The 15,910-nt window shown below is 37.1% G+C and overlaps 1 protein-coding gene across 1 annotated transcript in view; it reads left to right on the forward strand.

Annotated features, from left to right (window-relative positions):
* LOC134752406 (cuticlin-1) overlaps positions 1-15,910 on the forward strand; it is a 117,838-nt gene that overhangs the window by 26,273 nt on the left and 75,655 nt on the right. Inside the window, exon 2 of the mRNA XM_063688120.1 lies at positions 2,496-2,681. Within this exon, the coding sequence (XP_063544190.1) occupies positions 2,632-2,681 (50 nt within the window). The 5' untranslated portion in view covers positions 2,496-2,631. The remainder of the gene's footprint in view (positions 1-2,495; positions 2,682-15,910) is intronic.

The raw sequence follows: 15,910 nt of genomic DNA on the forward strand, positions 1-15,910 counted from the left end.
ATAAATAAATACCTACAAAAATATAGTTTACGTACTGAATATATACATAAATATAAATATGTATTTATTTATGTTTTCAGTACGAATATTTTAAATAATATATATAAATATGAATTTGTCGTTTCTACCGATTACATTAAACCTTAATTCAACACAAAACACTATCTATGGTTGACTAGTAGAAAATGCCTTGAGGCATTAAGTTCGCCATTTGTACTCATTTTTTATTGTGCAATAAAGTATAAATAAATAAAACGTCGTCGGTTGATGATTCTAATTAAGAAAATAATCTAAGGCTCAAAGGTTGTGTCCATGACCTAATATGGACGTTGTCGAATTAAAAGAGTGGAAAATATGCATAATAAACAATACTAACCTAGCCCGGTCTATCTTTTGCGCACCCGTACCTGTTAAAACTATCAAGTACAAGAAAAGAAATAGCACTGAATAATGTTAGACCAATATCAAATTAAATTCTAAAATTTCAAAGTTTCTCCAGTACATGCAGTAGCCCGAACCCGACCTAATCGTGATATAACAACAAAACATGGCCTACATTTGTACTCGGAACAGAACATCAATGATTGCATTTTTTAGGGTTCCGTACCTCAAAAGGAAAAAAACGGAACCCTTAGGTGGTTGTCACACTGCCCCCGCGTCTCGTTGCGAGACACGGAGCAACGGACTCACATGCGGGGACAACGCACCAACGTCCGAGTTTTCTCTGCATCTCCGTCCGGAGCTGCGATGCGCGACGTCCCGCGTTACTTCCGTCTCGCGTTAGTTTCACATTCGAACGTTAAGGTGAAGATACAGTTCCTATTTGTCGATAAAATGGAAACGGAACTTATTCGGAACGCTACGGTGATACTTTCAGTTTGGTTTTGTACAATAGAGTCATAAAACGCAGAAGACACCGGGTACATCCCTATTTACAAACCAGACCTATAAATGGGTCTTTTGCTAGAGATTTACAAGATTTAGGGAAACACGAAGAAAAACATGTTAATTGCACCCGTATGTCAACCGCGTCATTTGATTATTTGCTAAGCAAAATTGGTGATTATTACTGACGCGGACACAAATTTTCGACGTTCCATTACGGCGGAAGAAAAGCTTTGGCTTACACTCAAGTAAGTAATAATCTACTACTTCAATCTTTAATTATACTTTTATAAGAATTCCTTATATTTAGATTATGATTAAAACCGATACTATAAAACTAAATAGATTTGGAATTAAATAAAAACAATATTTCGAATAAGTAACTTTGGACGACTTTCAATTTCAAAAATAAACCTATCGACGTCGGTATCCATTGCGTCTACGTCCTTCTTGCACTAAAATCCGTACGGCACTGCGGAGCTCGGTGTGACATACCCTGCGGCACGCACCGCGTCTCCGTCCGAGCGCGCGAGTCGTCGTGCGTCTCGCACCTCCGCGCGTCGATGCGGAGCCAGTGTGTCGTACCATGCGATTTTTCTATACAAAATCAAGATTCTACATAAAAAGTTAAAAAACGCATCAACGGACGCCGCTGCGAGATGCGGAGCAGTGTGACGACCGCCTTATAGGATCACTCGTGCGTCTGTCTGTCTGTCCGTCTGTCACAGCCTATTTTCTCCGAAACTACTGAACCAATTACGTTGAAATTTGGTACACATATGTAAGTTTGTGACCCAAAGATGGAAATATAACGTAAACAAATTAATTTTAAACACGGGGGCCACTTAAATGAGTAAATTAAAAAATAAAGTTTGTCAAGCTATATCATGTTTATCAAATGAAAGAGCTCATTGTGAGAATCTGAAATATATATTTTTTATAATTTTAAGATAAATAGTTTAGAAGTTATTCAAGAAAATATGTAATAAATGACCATTCCCCCACAGTAAAACCTATTAGAAATGTGCAGTCAAGCGTGAGTCGGACTTAATTACTTAGTTTTTGATCCAACCCCTACGGGTTATTTAAAGACATTTCACATAAAAAATACATTGTTTAAATTGTGTAATGTACGGAACTTGGCCGGTTTTTTTGTTACAAATTAAGAATGTAGCTACAAACTCCGTTACTTGTGGCGTGGCATACTTTACAAACATGTTCAGACCGAAAATGAAATACCCTCCAAGCGCTCGTTTCCGATAATTTCAGGACACATAAGCCTTTGTGTACTCTGATAAAAAAAACTTTGTATTTCATGATGTTATTAGTAGAAAAATAACAACGAGATAATTCCATGATTTGTACCTATTCAAATGCACCTAAGTTATTTTTAGGATTTCATCTTATGATTGTATGCTATTAAGTGTATACTGGCAATATGGAATAGTATCTACAATCCAATTTTGAGTCTCATCACAATCAGGGTGTCATCACGAAAATGCCTATCTTTAACTGTAATTAAGATACGAAATCATTCAATTTAATCATGTTCTGAGATACTTTAAAGTGATTAATAACAAAATGTTAATATATCGTGTCCATTGTTACAGATAACAAATATAAAATCATTGAGACGAGCAAGTGCAGTGCAGTGACACAAAGGATTATGTTCAGTGCCAAAACTATTCTAGTGGCCAAGAACAGAAGGTGACAGTCGTGCGGCTCATGTCAGTGTTGTTGTGAACAATGATTGTTTGGCGAACGAAGAACCCTAGTCGTCGGAAAATAAGTGGCTGGTAAGTTTTGAGTACCACTAATAATAACATTAGATACTTAGAACAAATTAAATTATTTTCAGAATATATTAATTTGTTTTTATTTTAAGTAGAAACACTACTATATAAATTATAAACTGAAATAAATGTCATATACTAAGAAAGAGTGACCAAGACCTCCAGTGCTTCAGGCTGGAATCGAACAGGCGTCCTCTGCTATCGCGGCAGGTGCCTGAGCCATTCGGCCACCGGGGTCACGGCGGCATAGATCTAGGAAGGATCTAGGATATAAGGGGCCATAAGCCTTCAGTAAGAAATGCATATACTTGGAAAAAATCGATCTATGACGCCGTGACCCCAGTGGCCGAATGGCTCAGGCACCTACCGCGATAGCAGAGGACGCTGGTTCGATTCCAGCCTGGGGCACTGTAGGCCTTGGTCACTTTTTTTCTTAGTATATGACATTGATTTCAGTTTACCACTAATAACATTTAAAATATGTAATAAACGCAATGCAGTTTAAATGAATTATTTCAAGTTAGAAAACTTTCAAATTGTGTTTATATTTAATAAGATAAGGTACTTATTTCTGATACTGAATTCCGCAAAGTAACGCCCATTTCAATTAATAACTTTTTATTAAAACTTACACTTAGATTATAGTTAATTTATGGGACCTGTCGGTAACTAGACAGTTCCATCAACTTTACTCTGCATCACGGATAAAGCTGCGTTAACACTAAGAAAATTAATAATTTAATACAAGACTACAACATTTTTTCAGGGAAGCTTTTTGTTGGTTTTATGAGTTACCTATTTTAAAAGTTATTTTTGGTATCTACTACGGTTACGGTTACGGTTGTGAAGGGCAAAGATCTCATTTTTAATATCTGCAATGGTCAGGTCAACAGTTGGATAGACAAAATTATTGTAAAGAGCAAAAGATACAGGGTATTAAAAGCCTTATATCTCGCTAAGTTACTGATAACTCTAACTACTTACAAGAAAGGTAGTTGTTACAATTAATTGTTACATGCAATGGACGTCATTAAATTTGTCTACTAAGACGTTTTTGGCTGATTGTAATGGTATATTAAAATAAAGCATTTAATTTAGTCTCATAGGTAAAGAGACTTGCACGGTTTATTCACGTCGCAAATGCAAATTACACAGCGTATCACGATGGTGTTTTTGCTAAAGATGTGTCCTATTCCTAACTCTGCTCCGCGGGGCATCGACGGACGCAGTTACCTATGTGCGCAGACACCGTCCATGTATCTTCATCATGCGTTATTGCATACGTCCGCGGAGCAGAGATCTCGCAGGAGAATACCTCTCATTGGAAATGTATTATATAGCTGATAGTCGTATTTGTAATAAATTTATTAAATTATTACATTAATTAAATAAATGGAAATATGTTGCTACTGTTGCTATCCGGGAATTGTTAAAATATTAAATAAGAGTTAAGTAGAACTAGCCGAATTAATAGGAACCTCGTTTTTATTCAAAATTAAATTCTTAAATATGTGATATTTTTATGATCATTAGTTAACAAGTTTTTGGAAACAAATCAAATTATTTTATTAAATATTCTCGCTATAACGTAATTCCGTAAGGAATTCGTTTAGGAGGTGCAAGCGCGCACTGCTTGCCCTTAGAGCTGGTCAAAGACGCCTAGTCTTACTAAGATGGCATATAGTCGAGAAATTGGGACGGGTACCGCCGTGGCGAGGTGGCCTAGGGGTTCGTGGCGTTAGCCGCGATAGCTAAAGACGCCGGTTCGAATCCGGCCTTCACCACTGGAGGGCGTCACTTTTTCTTTAATATTATCATCTATTATAGTTTTTTAATCATTAGTTAAGTGTAAAATGACATAATATTACATTCCTTTACTTAATATCCAAAATTTATATATGTATACGTACCTATATGATTATAATAGAATTTCACAATACTCATTTGATTTGATATGATACATTGAATTCCATAATATTGACATCGCTTATATCCATAACATGTACAATAATCAGCAAGCAATTATAGCGAACTACTCAAATTCTAAATTTTGTGTTGTAAAAAATTTAAATCTTTGTTTTTGGCTTGTATTCGATTGCAAATTATGCTACTGAAGACGTAGCTATATTTAATGAGAGCATAGTTTATTTATAGTAAATGTAAAATAAAATTCGCTTTCGAGCCATATAGGGCTGATGCTTCTTCGTCGACTTCGTTGCCCTGCGTTTAACCACGGGAGGCCCGCTGGCTTGCTTATCTATCACGAAATAGTGGAGTAATTTCACTACCCGTGTCACAAGCCGGCCAAGTACTTATACCAACCAGGAATAAATTGGCATTGTTATGGCTAGTTATTATTAAGCTTAGTATACCCATGAGCAATGAAAATTACCAGTAAATGTAAAATAAAATTCGCTTTCGAGCCATATAGGGCTGATGCTTCTTCGTCGACTTCGTTGCCCTGCGTTTAACCACGGGAGGCCCGCTGGCTTGCTTATCTATCACGAAATAGCGGAGTAATTTCACTACCCGTGTCACAGGCCGGCCAAGTACTTATACCAACCAGGAATAAATTGGCATTGTTATGGCTAGTTATTATTAAGAGCCCGGTTACGATTTTAGTCGCAAAAATGTAAAGTTGATAGATTTCTTCTGTGATTTTGTACACCTTTTGTTACCTAATTGAAATAACAAGTACTGGTTTCTATTAGCACGACTTCTTATCTCTAGGTTTATCAGATCATTTTTTTGAAAAAAGGCTTACTAAATTAGTAATGAATTTTTTTCTGATGGACATTTAGGTAAACGCGTGTAAAGCACTGACTTTGATGCTCTTATTTGTAAATTTCGTAAAGTTTGGACTGCTAAAAATGGTAAATTTGTATAACACATATTCTGTACTCTAGGTTTATCAGATTACATTGTTGTTATATGACTTAGAGTTCGAGGAAATGAAAGTTAAACGAATTCAATTTTCTCCAGAAATGACCTCAAAACAAGTGACAATTTCTCCGAAAATCTACTTATTTTCGACGTAGATTGCATACTCAAATAATCTGCAATGTTTACTTAAACTGTTGCTGTACTTCATTTTATTTAAATTGCAACTTTTATTTTCTGACGATTTTTTAAAAACTTCCCCTTTTTCTGGCATAACATCGGTGACACGCGCTCGCGGCCTCAGTCCCGCGCGGGAGCTGGTAGAGGCAGGACGTTTGTTGATCGGCTCCGCACGTTGCATCGACGACGACGAAGTTATTTATCATTGTGTGCGTCGCTCGCCGTGTAAAAAGTTATATTTGTTTGCGTGTTTGGCTGTACTGTGTGCGTGTAAACTGCGACCAGAAACTTTAATCCTTGGGTTGTAAGTACTTGTTTATTACGCCTTCAAAAAAAAGGAGGTTCTCAGTTTGACCCGTATGTTTGTACGTATATGTATGTATGTTTGTTCGCGATTATCTCGCATTTGGCTGAACCGATTTTGATGCGGTTTTTAGAAAAGTGTTTGTTACATTCTGGAGAAGGTTTTAGTATACATAGAGCTAAGCTGATGCTGAACCCTGGCTGTACCTAGTGGAACGCGGGTTTAGTGCAACATAGGCAAACGCTGTTTTGGTCTGTCTTGATGAGCAATTAGGAGAGCAGTACCCAAGATGGAGCTGATGCTGAACCCTGGCTGTACCTAGTGGAAATCAGGTTTCGTGCAACATAGGCACACGCTGTTTTGGTCTTCCGACACGTCTTGATGAGCACTTGGGAGAGCAGTACCCAAGATGGAGCTGATGCTGAACCCTGGCTGTACCTAATGGAACGCAGGTTTGATGCAACATAGGCACACGCTGTTTTGGTCTTCCGACACGTCTTGATGAGCAATTAGGAGAGCAGTACCCAAGATGGAGCTGATGCTGAACCCTGGCTGTACCTAGTGGAAATCAGGTTTCGTGCAACATAGGCACACGCTGTTTTGGTCTTCCGACACGTCTTGATGAGCACTTGGGAGAGCAGTACCCAAGATAGAGCTGATGCTGAACCCTGGCTGTACCTAATGGAACGCAGGTTTGGTGCAACATAGGCACACGCTGTTTTGGTCTTCCGACACGTCTTGATGAGCAATTAGGAGAGCAGTACCCAAGATGGAGCTGATGCTGAACCCTGGCTGTACCTAGTGGAAATCAGGTTTCGTGCAACATAGGCACACGCTGTTTTGGTTATTCGACACGTCTTGATGAGCAATTAGGAGAGCAGTACCCAAGATGGAGCTGATGCTGAACCCTGGCTGTACCTAGTGGAACGCAGGTTAGGTGCAACATAGGCACACGCTGTTTTGGTCTTCCGACACGTCTTGATGAGCAATTAGGAGAGCAGTACCCAAGATGGAGCTGATGCTGAACCCTGGCTGTACCTAGTGGAAATCAGGTTTCGTGCAACATAGGCACACGCTGTTTTGGTTATTCGACACGTCTTGATGAGCAATTAGGAGAGCAGTACCCAAGATGGAGCTGATGCTGAACCCTGGCTGTACCTAGTGGAACGCAGGTTTGGTGCAACATAGGCACACGCTGTTTTGGTCTTCCGACACGTCTTGATGAGCAAATGGGAGAGCAGTACCCAAGATAGAGCTGATGATGAACCCTGGCTGTACTTAGTGGAACTCAGGTTCATTTATTGTTATCAGAACTTCCACCCCCTTTTAACCCCCAGTACCTACTGCATGTTAAACGTGTGGTAGCTCTGGTCAGGTGCCTGCTTCATCTGGCAGCCCTCCAGGTGTTCCAGGTCTTGAAGAACTTAACCTGCCTACAGCATACTCTACCAACTTCAGATTAAAAGAGTTTTACCCCTGATCCGATGCGTCCAGCAGCACTCCAGGTGTTCCAGGTTTTGAGCTGTCTCCGTCATACACTACCCACAACACGTTGAGCGAGTGTTACCCACCCTTTGCCCTTGACCCTTTGCACTCAGCAGCACTCCAGGTGTTTTAGATCTGGAGCTTTCCCCATCATACACTACCAGCGGCACGTTGAGCGAGTGTTATCCGTTACCCCTGACCCTTTGTACCCAGCAGCATTCCAGGTGTTCCACGTCTGGAGCTTTCCCTATCATACACTACCAGCAGCACGTTGAGCGAGTGTTACCCCTGACTCTTTGCACCCAGAAGCATTCCAGGTGTTCCAGGTCTTGAGCTGTATCCATCGTACACTACACACTACCAGCGGCATGTTGAGCGAGTGTTACCCCTTTTTTTTTTTTTTTTATAGAGGGGAAAATGCTTTTCGCATACCACCCAGGCGCGGGGACGGGCCTGGGATGGTTATGTGGGACTCCCGTATAGGCTCATGGGACCCACGGTTTACCCACTAAAAACCCCTCTTGACCGCCTCAGGGCTATAAGGCGAGGCCACAGGAACACTGGAGCACTCTTCCGCAGCCTCGCCAGCGGCTGTCCGGACTCCGGACCCAACTCTGGAGGGATTTTTTTTTTAGTGTTACCCCTGACCCTTTGCACCCAGCAGCACTTCAGGTGTTCCAGGTCTTGAGTTTTCCCCATCATACTCTACCAGCGGCACGTTGAGCGAGTGTTACCCCTGACCCTTTGCACCCAGAAGCACTCCAGGTGTTCCAGGTCTTGAGCAGTATTCATCGTACAACCAACCACACGTTGAGCGAGTGTTAGAAGAGTGGAGAAGAGAAGAGGATGACTGGAAATAAAAATTATTATCACCCTTCCCAACGATTAAGACTATCTCCATAATATCAAATTCCATCCAAATCGGTTTTATTGGATCCCATACAAATTTCCATTACCCCCCCCCCCCTGCCCCCCGTTTCTGGGGTAAAACCTATCCTATGTCCTTCCCCAGGACTCAAACTATGTCCATACCTCATTTCATCTTAATCGGTTCAGCGTTTATTGATTCCCCATACAAATTTCCACCCCCTTAAAGGGTGAGTTCTTGAATAATATTCTATGTCCTTCCCTGGGATTCAAACTATCTGTATACCAAATTTCAACAAAAGGCTAGTTTCCCCTCTGGGTTGGAACGTTGGAAAGTCAGATCGCAGTCGCTTTCGTAAAAAATAGTGCCTACGCCAATTCTTGGGATTAAGACTTCCATGAGCCGTGGCAAAAAGGCTGGGATAACGCGAGTAAGATGATTATATATATATAAGATATATATGCCTTAGTGCAAATCATTATCATCATGCTATATAATTTGTATGTATTATATGAATACATAGGTAAATTGTTAAGAGTAATAAACGATTATATCAAATTTACCGAAAGTTTTATTTTAACCTAATTAAAGTTATAAAGTGACGCATAATGTTGCGAAAGTATCAATATTGTTTAGGCGGTCGCGTTATTTCAAGCAGCGGCCGGCGTTCGGTTACTGTGTAAAAGTCGTATCTTCGCGCGTTTTCAAATCGACTACGGGCTCTTAAGCTTAGTATACCCATGAGCAATGAAAATTACCAGTAAATGTAAAATAAAATTCGCTTTCGAGCCATATAGGGCTGATGCTTCTTCAGTAAGTGTAGTTGATGCTATCGTTGTTCTTTATCAAAATTGTTAAATTTTTATAGCACAAAAATCTAAAATGCATATACTAAATAAATTACTGCAACCAAAACTGTTTACTCAAGCTGTATAAACTGCTGCAATAATGCTATCTATAAGTACAGGATGTTTTTTTATCGTGAAATAAAAACATTTTTTCAAACTTCATGTTTAAATTATAACAATTATTTGGATAGTAATCGTAATGAACCCAAGTTTATTTGGGCCGAGCAGACTATTTCTTCTTAAAAGTAATCTAAAGTCTTAACATTATTAAAGCAGTAAATTAGTTTTTGATTTACACTTAACTAGGTAGGTAAACACTATCATTAGGTCACTTGAATAGTAGGGCGACTATGAATGCTAACAAAGAAGAATCAAATTCTATTAAAATAAACAATCAATTATCCTTAATTTAATTGCTAGTTAATTGTAATTTGAGCTAGTGCTCCGTGTTAGTCTAATCTTATACCTTTAAACGAGCAATTCTTGTATATATCTATCTATATTTATATATTTCGGGGATCTCGGAAACGGCTCTAACGGTTTTTGGGGGCGAAAAATCGATCTAGCTGGGTCTTATGTCTGAGAAAACGCGCATTTTGAGTATTTATATGTTTTCCGAGCAAAGCTCGGTCTCCCAGATACGCCAGATAGCTTTATACGTATATGTGATTTTGGATGTCTTAATACACGACTAAAAGATCAACATATATATGAGACGTAATTCTTTAGACAAACTACAACAATGATATAATGCCACCTGACCTTGGAATAGGATGCTCTTATCTTAAAATCTATAATTAAATAAGTAGGTAATGAAAATGCAATTAACTATTCCGCTCACTACCGATACCTGTGTTCAAAATGAACTGCAAATCAGACCCGGCGCAAGTTCAATTGATTGATGAACATGGCCCACATGCTGCACGCTGCTTCCAGGAACAGTTAAAAAGTGGCCCGTTTACGTGCAATAACAAAAAAAACAAAATAGTTATAATATGTTTTTCCTTATATATAAACTAGTGTTGCAAACAACCTGTTTGCAAAGTACCTGGTGTATGATTAGTAGCCAGGTATAATTTTTCATTAGCTTAGCGACCATTGCTTAACTTAGTCCCTAATATAAAATTTCCATTAATATAACACCAATCTCACATCACGCCGACAAAATAAAATCGATACCCAAATAAAGGTTCGCAAGAAGACGAAAAGATTTTTCTTTCGCTTCTATCCTATAATTTATAAGTTTAAATATTCACTCAATTTCCTGTCGTGTTTATTGAAATGCAGTCAGCCGAATGCATGGCAAAAAATTAGCTGTCTCCGCAATTCTTTCCTATCTTTACACTACCTATACTTCAAACATTTTACAAGCATAATACATGTGTCTGAATTAGTGTCCGACCGAAACCAGATTTTTTTTACGAAACCCTAACTGAACCTTTGTTGACACTACTGAAAATAAAGTTTCGGTGTGTCTGAAATGTTTGTTAGTTTTTTGGCCGAAACCGCATCTTGATTTTAATACCGAAACCAGCCGCAACCGAAACCAAAACTTCAGTCAAACATTAGTCTAAATACATACAAACAAAGAAGTGGTACTTATGAGTAAAATTCCTTGTTCAGTACGGAAACTCATGCGTCGGTGTTTCGCTTTTCATAATATTAAAGAACATCGATTTTTATTAATTAATTTATTATCAATAATAATAAAACATATTATTAAGCATGAACTGTAAGCTATAGGAGTTTTACTTCTAAATGAAATTAATTAGTCATCAAAATTGCGCGCGGTGCATCAAAGACACTTCTCACATCGATAGGGCGGGCTTCCTGTCCTCATAATCTTAAGATACACGATGTGAAAGTATATTGTACGTATCAGAAAAATCCGGGATTATATTTTTGTTTTGCTAAATAACGATAATAACGAATTACTAAATCGGTCAGTTGCAAAAATAACATACTTATATAAAGTTGACTTGCTAAAAGTTAATCGTTTAGGAAACAATAGATAGATACGTAGGTACTGTCCGTATATTATCCGTAAATTATTACCCTTTACCCAAATACCTAATATACTTATTACTTACTTATTATTTACTGTCATTATTTAACGCTATCTGTAGCCGGAAATGATGTTGCTATTACCTTCAAGTCTCCACAAAATGCATTATTTCTTATGTTTGTGTTGTAACTACTAAACATGCGTTGTCAGTTAGGTACTTCATTGTAATGTAATTATTTTGTTGCTTGCTTCTATATGTAGCTGATAATTGAACCTACAACTTGCCACAAATAAATGTGCTGTAATTTTACTGAAATTGGAAAACACATTTGCCATAAAAAGAAAATTATATGTGTTAAAACTTAGTATAGGCAATTAAATGTAGGATTAGTTCTAGTTTTAATGACCTTTTAATATGGCAGCTTCGTTAACAAAGATTGTAATATATTACATATTACTAACTATTAAATGCATTAGGTTCAGAAAACGGAGTTTTTAAAAAGTCGTAGCGTTTTTTTGGATCACAATACGGCTGCCATACATTTATTTAATTAGCAATCTTGAGGCCTTTCTCGACGGACTGTATCGATTCGAATTCTGAGTTTTTGACTTTCGCTCGATAGAAAACTCTCGAACATAGGTCTAAAATGCCCTTTAAAAATTTGTAACAAATTATGCACAATAGGTTTGAGGGAATGTATCGATAACTTTTTATTTTATTTAAACGTACAAAAAATTTAAATTAAAAACATGATATCCGCGCTTGCGGGCACGCATTTCCACCTCGCTCGCGCTTACGCTCAGTGAGAATGAGAGAAGAACACCAACTTACTGGGCCTTACATTTGAATTAATTGATACCTGATAATCAAATTAAAGGGATTTATAAACTTTTATTGCAAATGTGAGAATTTTAACATTTTTAACCACTATACTCGTATATATGTATAATTAAATGACATTGTCAACTAGCTGATATTTTTTTCGTTATATTAGGTTCCAGCATAATATCCGGCATGATATTATTAAAAAATAAAAACTTAATTTCGTAAAAAAATATTATTTTACTATTATTTAATCCATTTCATTCAAATATAAGTTTTACCAACATTTACAAACCTAGGGCTGACTAAATAGAATAGAAATCCCAATTAGATTCAAGAGTTAATGTAATTATAATTATAGAAACTCTTGAGTAATTTTATAAAAAATGCTGACAATATTTCCATTAACCTACAATGTACCTACATAAGTTAGAAACAAATTCAAGCTATGCAAATTAACAAACTAACCAGCTTTCTAACTAGGCTTTAATGGCCTAGGACTTGGAGTGACACCAATTTAATATTACTCGAATGAAATGACGGTCCGCAGACACAGCAAGTAATGTCTTCATATGTGATTATATGGGAGAATTCCGCGGTGGAGCGTGTAACGTCCGAAGAGCTGGATTCCTAACAGTCACACCACTGTGCAACTGATTTGTAATAAGCTTTCTTTGTTAACATTGTGTACGGCATGCTATTTCATTATCTTAGTAGCAAACTTTTTATTTTGGCTACTTTAGTTATAACAAATCACACTAAATTGCCTAGTTTCACTAATGCAGTTCTTAAGCTTAACATATTTATGCAAGGTCATAAATGTATCTACGTTGAAAAACATCATTTATATACAATTACCTAATGAAGTTTGCGTTCACATAATTTTGACGTTGTATTGTAAGGTATTAGTTCGGTACGGCCGCTTGCTGAGATTCTTGAGTGACAGAATATATCATCAGTATCATCACTACAGGAAGCACAGGTAATTAATAACTATAAGAAATATAAATAGTGAATGAATATAATTGAAAAATATATATGTAGGTACTTATTTTAAATATAATCGCACTTAAAGTATTACTAGGTATACTGAGATGGAGCTGAATTGATTAGGTACTTATTTTATTTTATTTGCTGTATTTATTTTCTTTTATTAAGGCGCGCAAAATAGAGGATTTGTATTGCAGTGTGTGTTACAAAAAATAATGCATTACCGTTTGAAGTTAGGTAACCTAAAAAAATATTGTCGTTAAAATCCGTCTTTCTCATTTGTATTATATTGTGTCGGGCTGCTTATCCACCATCTTAAAGAAAAAAAATCCTAACACGGCTAGCCACATGTGTCCTGTCTGTATAATGAGAGTCCAGTAAATAATAGCCATTTTCTTCGTATTTCCGCGACATAAGTAAAGGCCATTAACTACCATAAGTATCGGGTGTCGCATATCGCCGGGCACGCAACGCTTTAGCGGTTCCACACTAGGTCATAGAGTTTCACAAATATTTGTGACTAAAATGCATATACTTATTCGTATATCACTATTAAATGCAATTATAATTTCAGATTGCTTAATTTAGTATTCAGTTTTGATGAATTAGGTGTTAGATTTTTGTTGTAATACGTAATCATGCAACACAAGTTTAAAAAATGACTTTCACGGTCTATTATTTAGTTACGTGCTCGTAGTATTGTGATTTATTGGTATCATTTTGTATGACATTTATTATCAGATAGTTACGGAGGTTCGTTTAAAAAAAAAACAAGTTTTAAGATTTTTTCTGATACATACTTTTATTTCCGATTAGACCTTTTTAATAAGCCTTAATTCAATGTGTTTATGTTTTTCCATCGAGTTCCTTTGGCTACCTTGCGACAGCATCATCAATTCAGCTCCATCTTAGTATACCTAGTAATACCTACCAATGCATTGTCATAGGAATCTATTCGCCGAACTCAATCAATCAGACACCGGGAACTAGTTTAATGTTACAACATTTGAATCTAATAATTATACGAGCTAAAGCTAAGCAAAAAAGACTATTTCTCTTTCACGATATTATCATTTGACGACCGATCTGGCCTAGTCGGTAATGACCCTGCCTGTGAAGCCGATGGTCCTGGGTTTGAATCCTGGTATAAGGGCATATAATTAAGTAATCTTCTTGAGCTCACTGTGGGGTTTAGTCAATTTGTGTAAGAATGTCAATGCGATTCTACTAGCAATAAAGGTTTCTCTGATTTAGGGCTCGTAAATGATAATTGAAATAAAATAACCTAGCATCACATTATCATCATGATAAGATTCCAAATGCCTTAGCCGTTCAAGCGAAAAAAATGCATTGTTTTTACACGAAACGAAAGTACGTGATCGTGCAGCGACGCACGCGCCTGCGCGCTTCATTACACTGCTCTCTGTAAAGATTTCCAATTGTGCAATAATATGCGATTTATTTCTTTATTGTGAGTAAACCGCATAATATTTCCGCGGCATAATACAAATACTACAAACCCCATACACTAAAATAATACTTGCTTATTAAATCCACTTTTATTGTTTATTTCCTACCAATATTCATTTTGATTACCTGCAATAGCGCATTACGCGGCCTAGTGCACTAATAGTTATTATTTACGATACAAGTGCGGAACAGAGAAAATCCGAAACGAGTGGCGATAAATTAAAACACGACCGCAGGGAGTGTTTTAAATCGACACGAGTTGCGAATTGCCTTTTCGCACGTGTATCGTACAACGTTTTACTGTACATATGGCTCTTTAAACTTTCGACATATGCACGAAAAGTGCTCTTTTACGCACTAGCGCGAGAAAGTAGCACCATATGTACTGTAATAGTTATTTGTTATACAAGGGTGCAAAGTTGTATTTTACCCGCGAGTGTGGAATTGAAACACGAGCAAGCGAAAGGATTCTATAGTTGAACCACGAGTGAAGCGAGTGTTTTAACACACGAGAAGTAAAATACATTTGCACCCGTGTGTAACACAAAACTTTTCCCCTCACTATAGCGAGGAAAGTGCAACATCCACAGGCGTTAGATCATCTTCATCAACTGGAATCACTCGTTTTTTTACGATACTATAACAAAAAACTGGAAATTCTGTACTTTTACGTGAGAAGTTTTTAAGTAAAAATTTTGTTGACAATGTTGACATTTCTGATGTATGAAATGTCAATGGTGCGTTTTGAAATTGCATCGACTTAACTTGTGCGTTCAGAATTATATTTAACATAATTATTAAAAAACAAACGTTTATTATGGAATTTTAAGGTTTATGACTTAAAATCATTAAATAAAGCTAAATCTGGTATTTTTTATTAGATTCTCAAACCATTTATTTAATGATAATTAATATCGAACGAACCATTATTATGAGCGTTTTACGTTTTATTTTTGTCAAGCTACTTAAACACGCTCCATCCAAGGTCAAGTTACTTTCCCCACTAGTGGATAAAATGCGTTTTTCCCCGCTTGTTTTAAAGGATAAAAGACGGCTTTCCGAGCTAGTGAGGGGAAAAATATATTACTTACCGCCATTTAGGGTCCTAGCTAAATTGGTTGTCTTGTCCAATACTTACGCTATAGAATTTCCAATTTAGCAAGAACCCTAAATAGCATAACAATCCCGTGTGGTGACTGTACCTACCGTCTAAACTTTTATTAACAAGTTATTTATAATATTAGGTAGGTACACCTTAAAATTCGATTCTTGTCTATAAACTGTAACTTTTTAGGGTTCCGTACAAAAAATGTACAAAAGGAACCCTTATGGTGCGACTCTGTCCGTCCGTCCGTCTGTATGTCAAATTTGAAATTTGG

Source organism: Cydia strobilella, chromosome 2 (genome assembly GCF_947568885.1).
Source record: "Cydia strobilella chromosome 2, ilCydStro3.1, whole genome shotgun sequence".
NCBI lineage: Eukaryota > Metazoa > Arthropoda > Insecta > Lepidoptera > Tortricidae > Cydia > Cydia strobilella.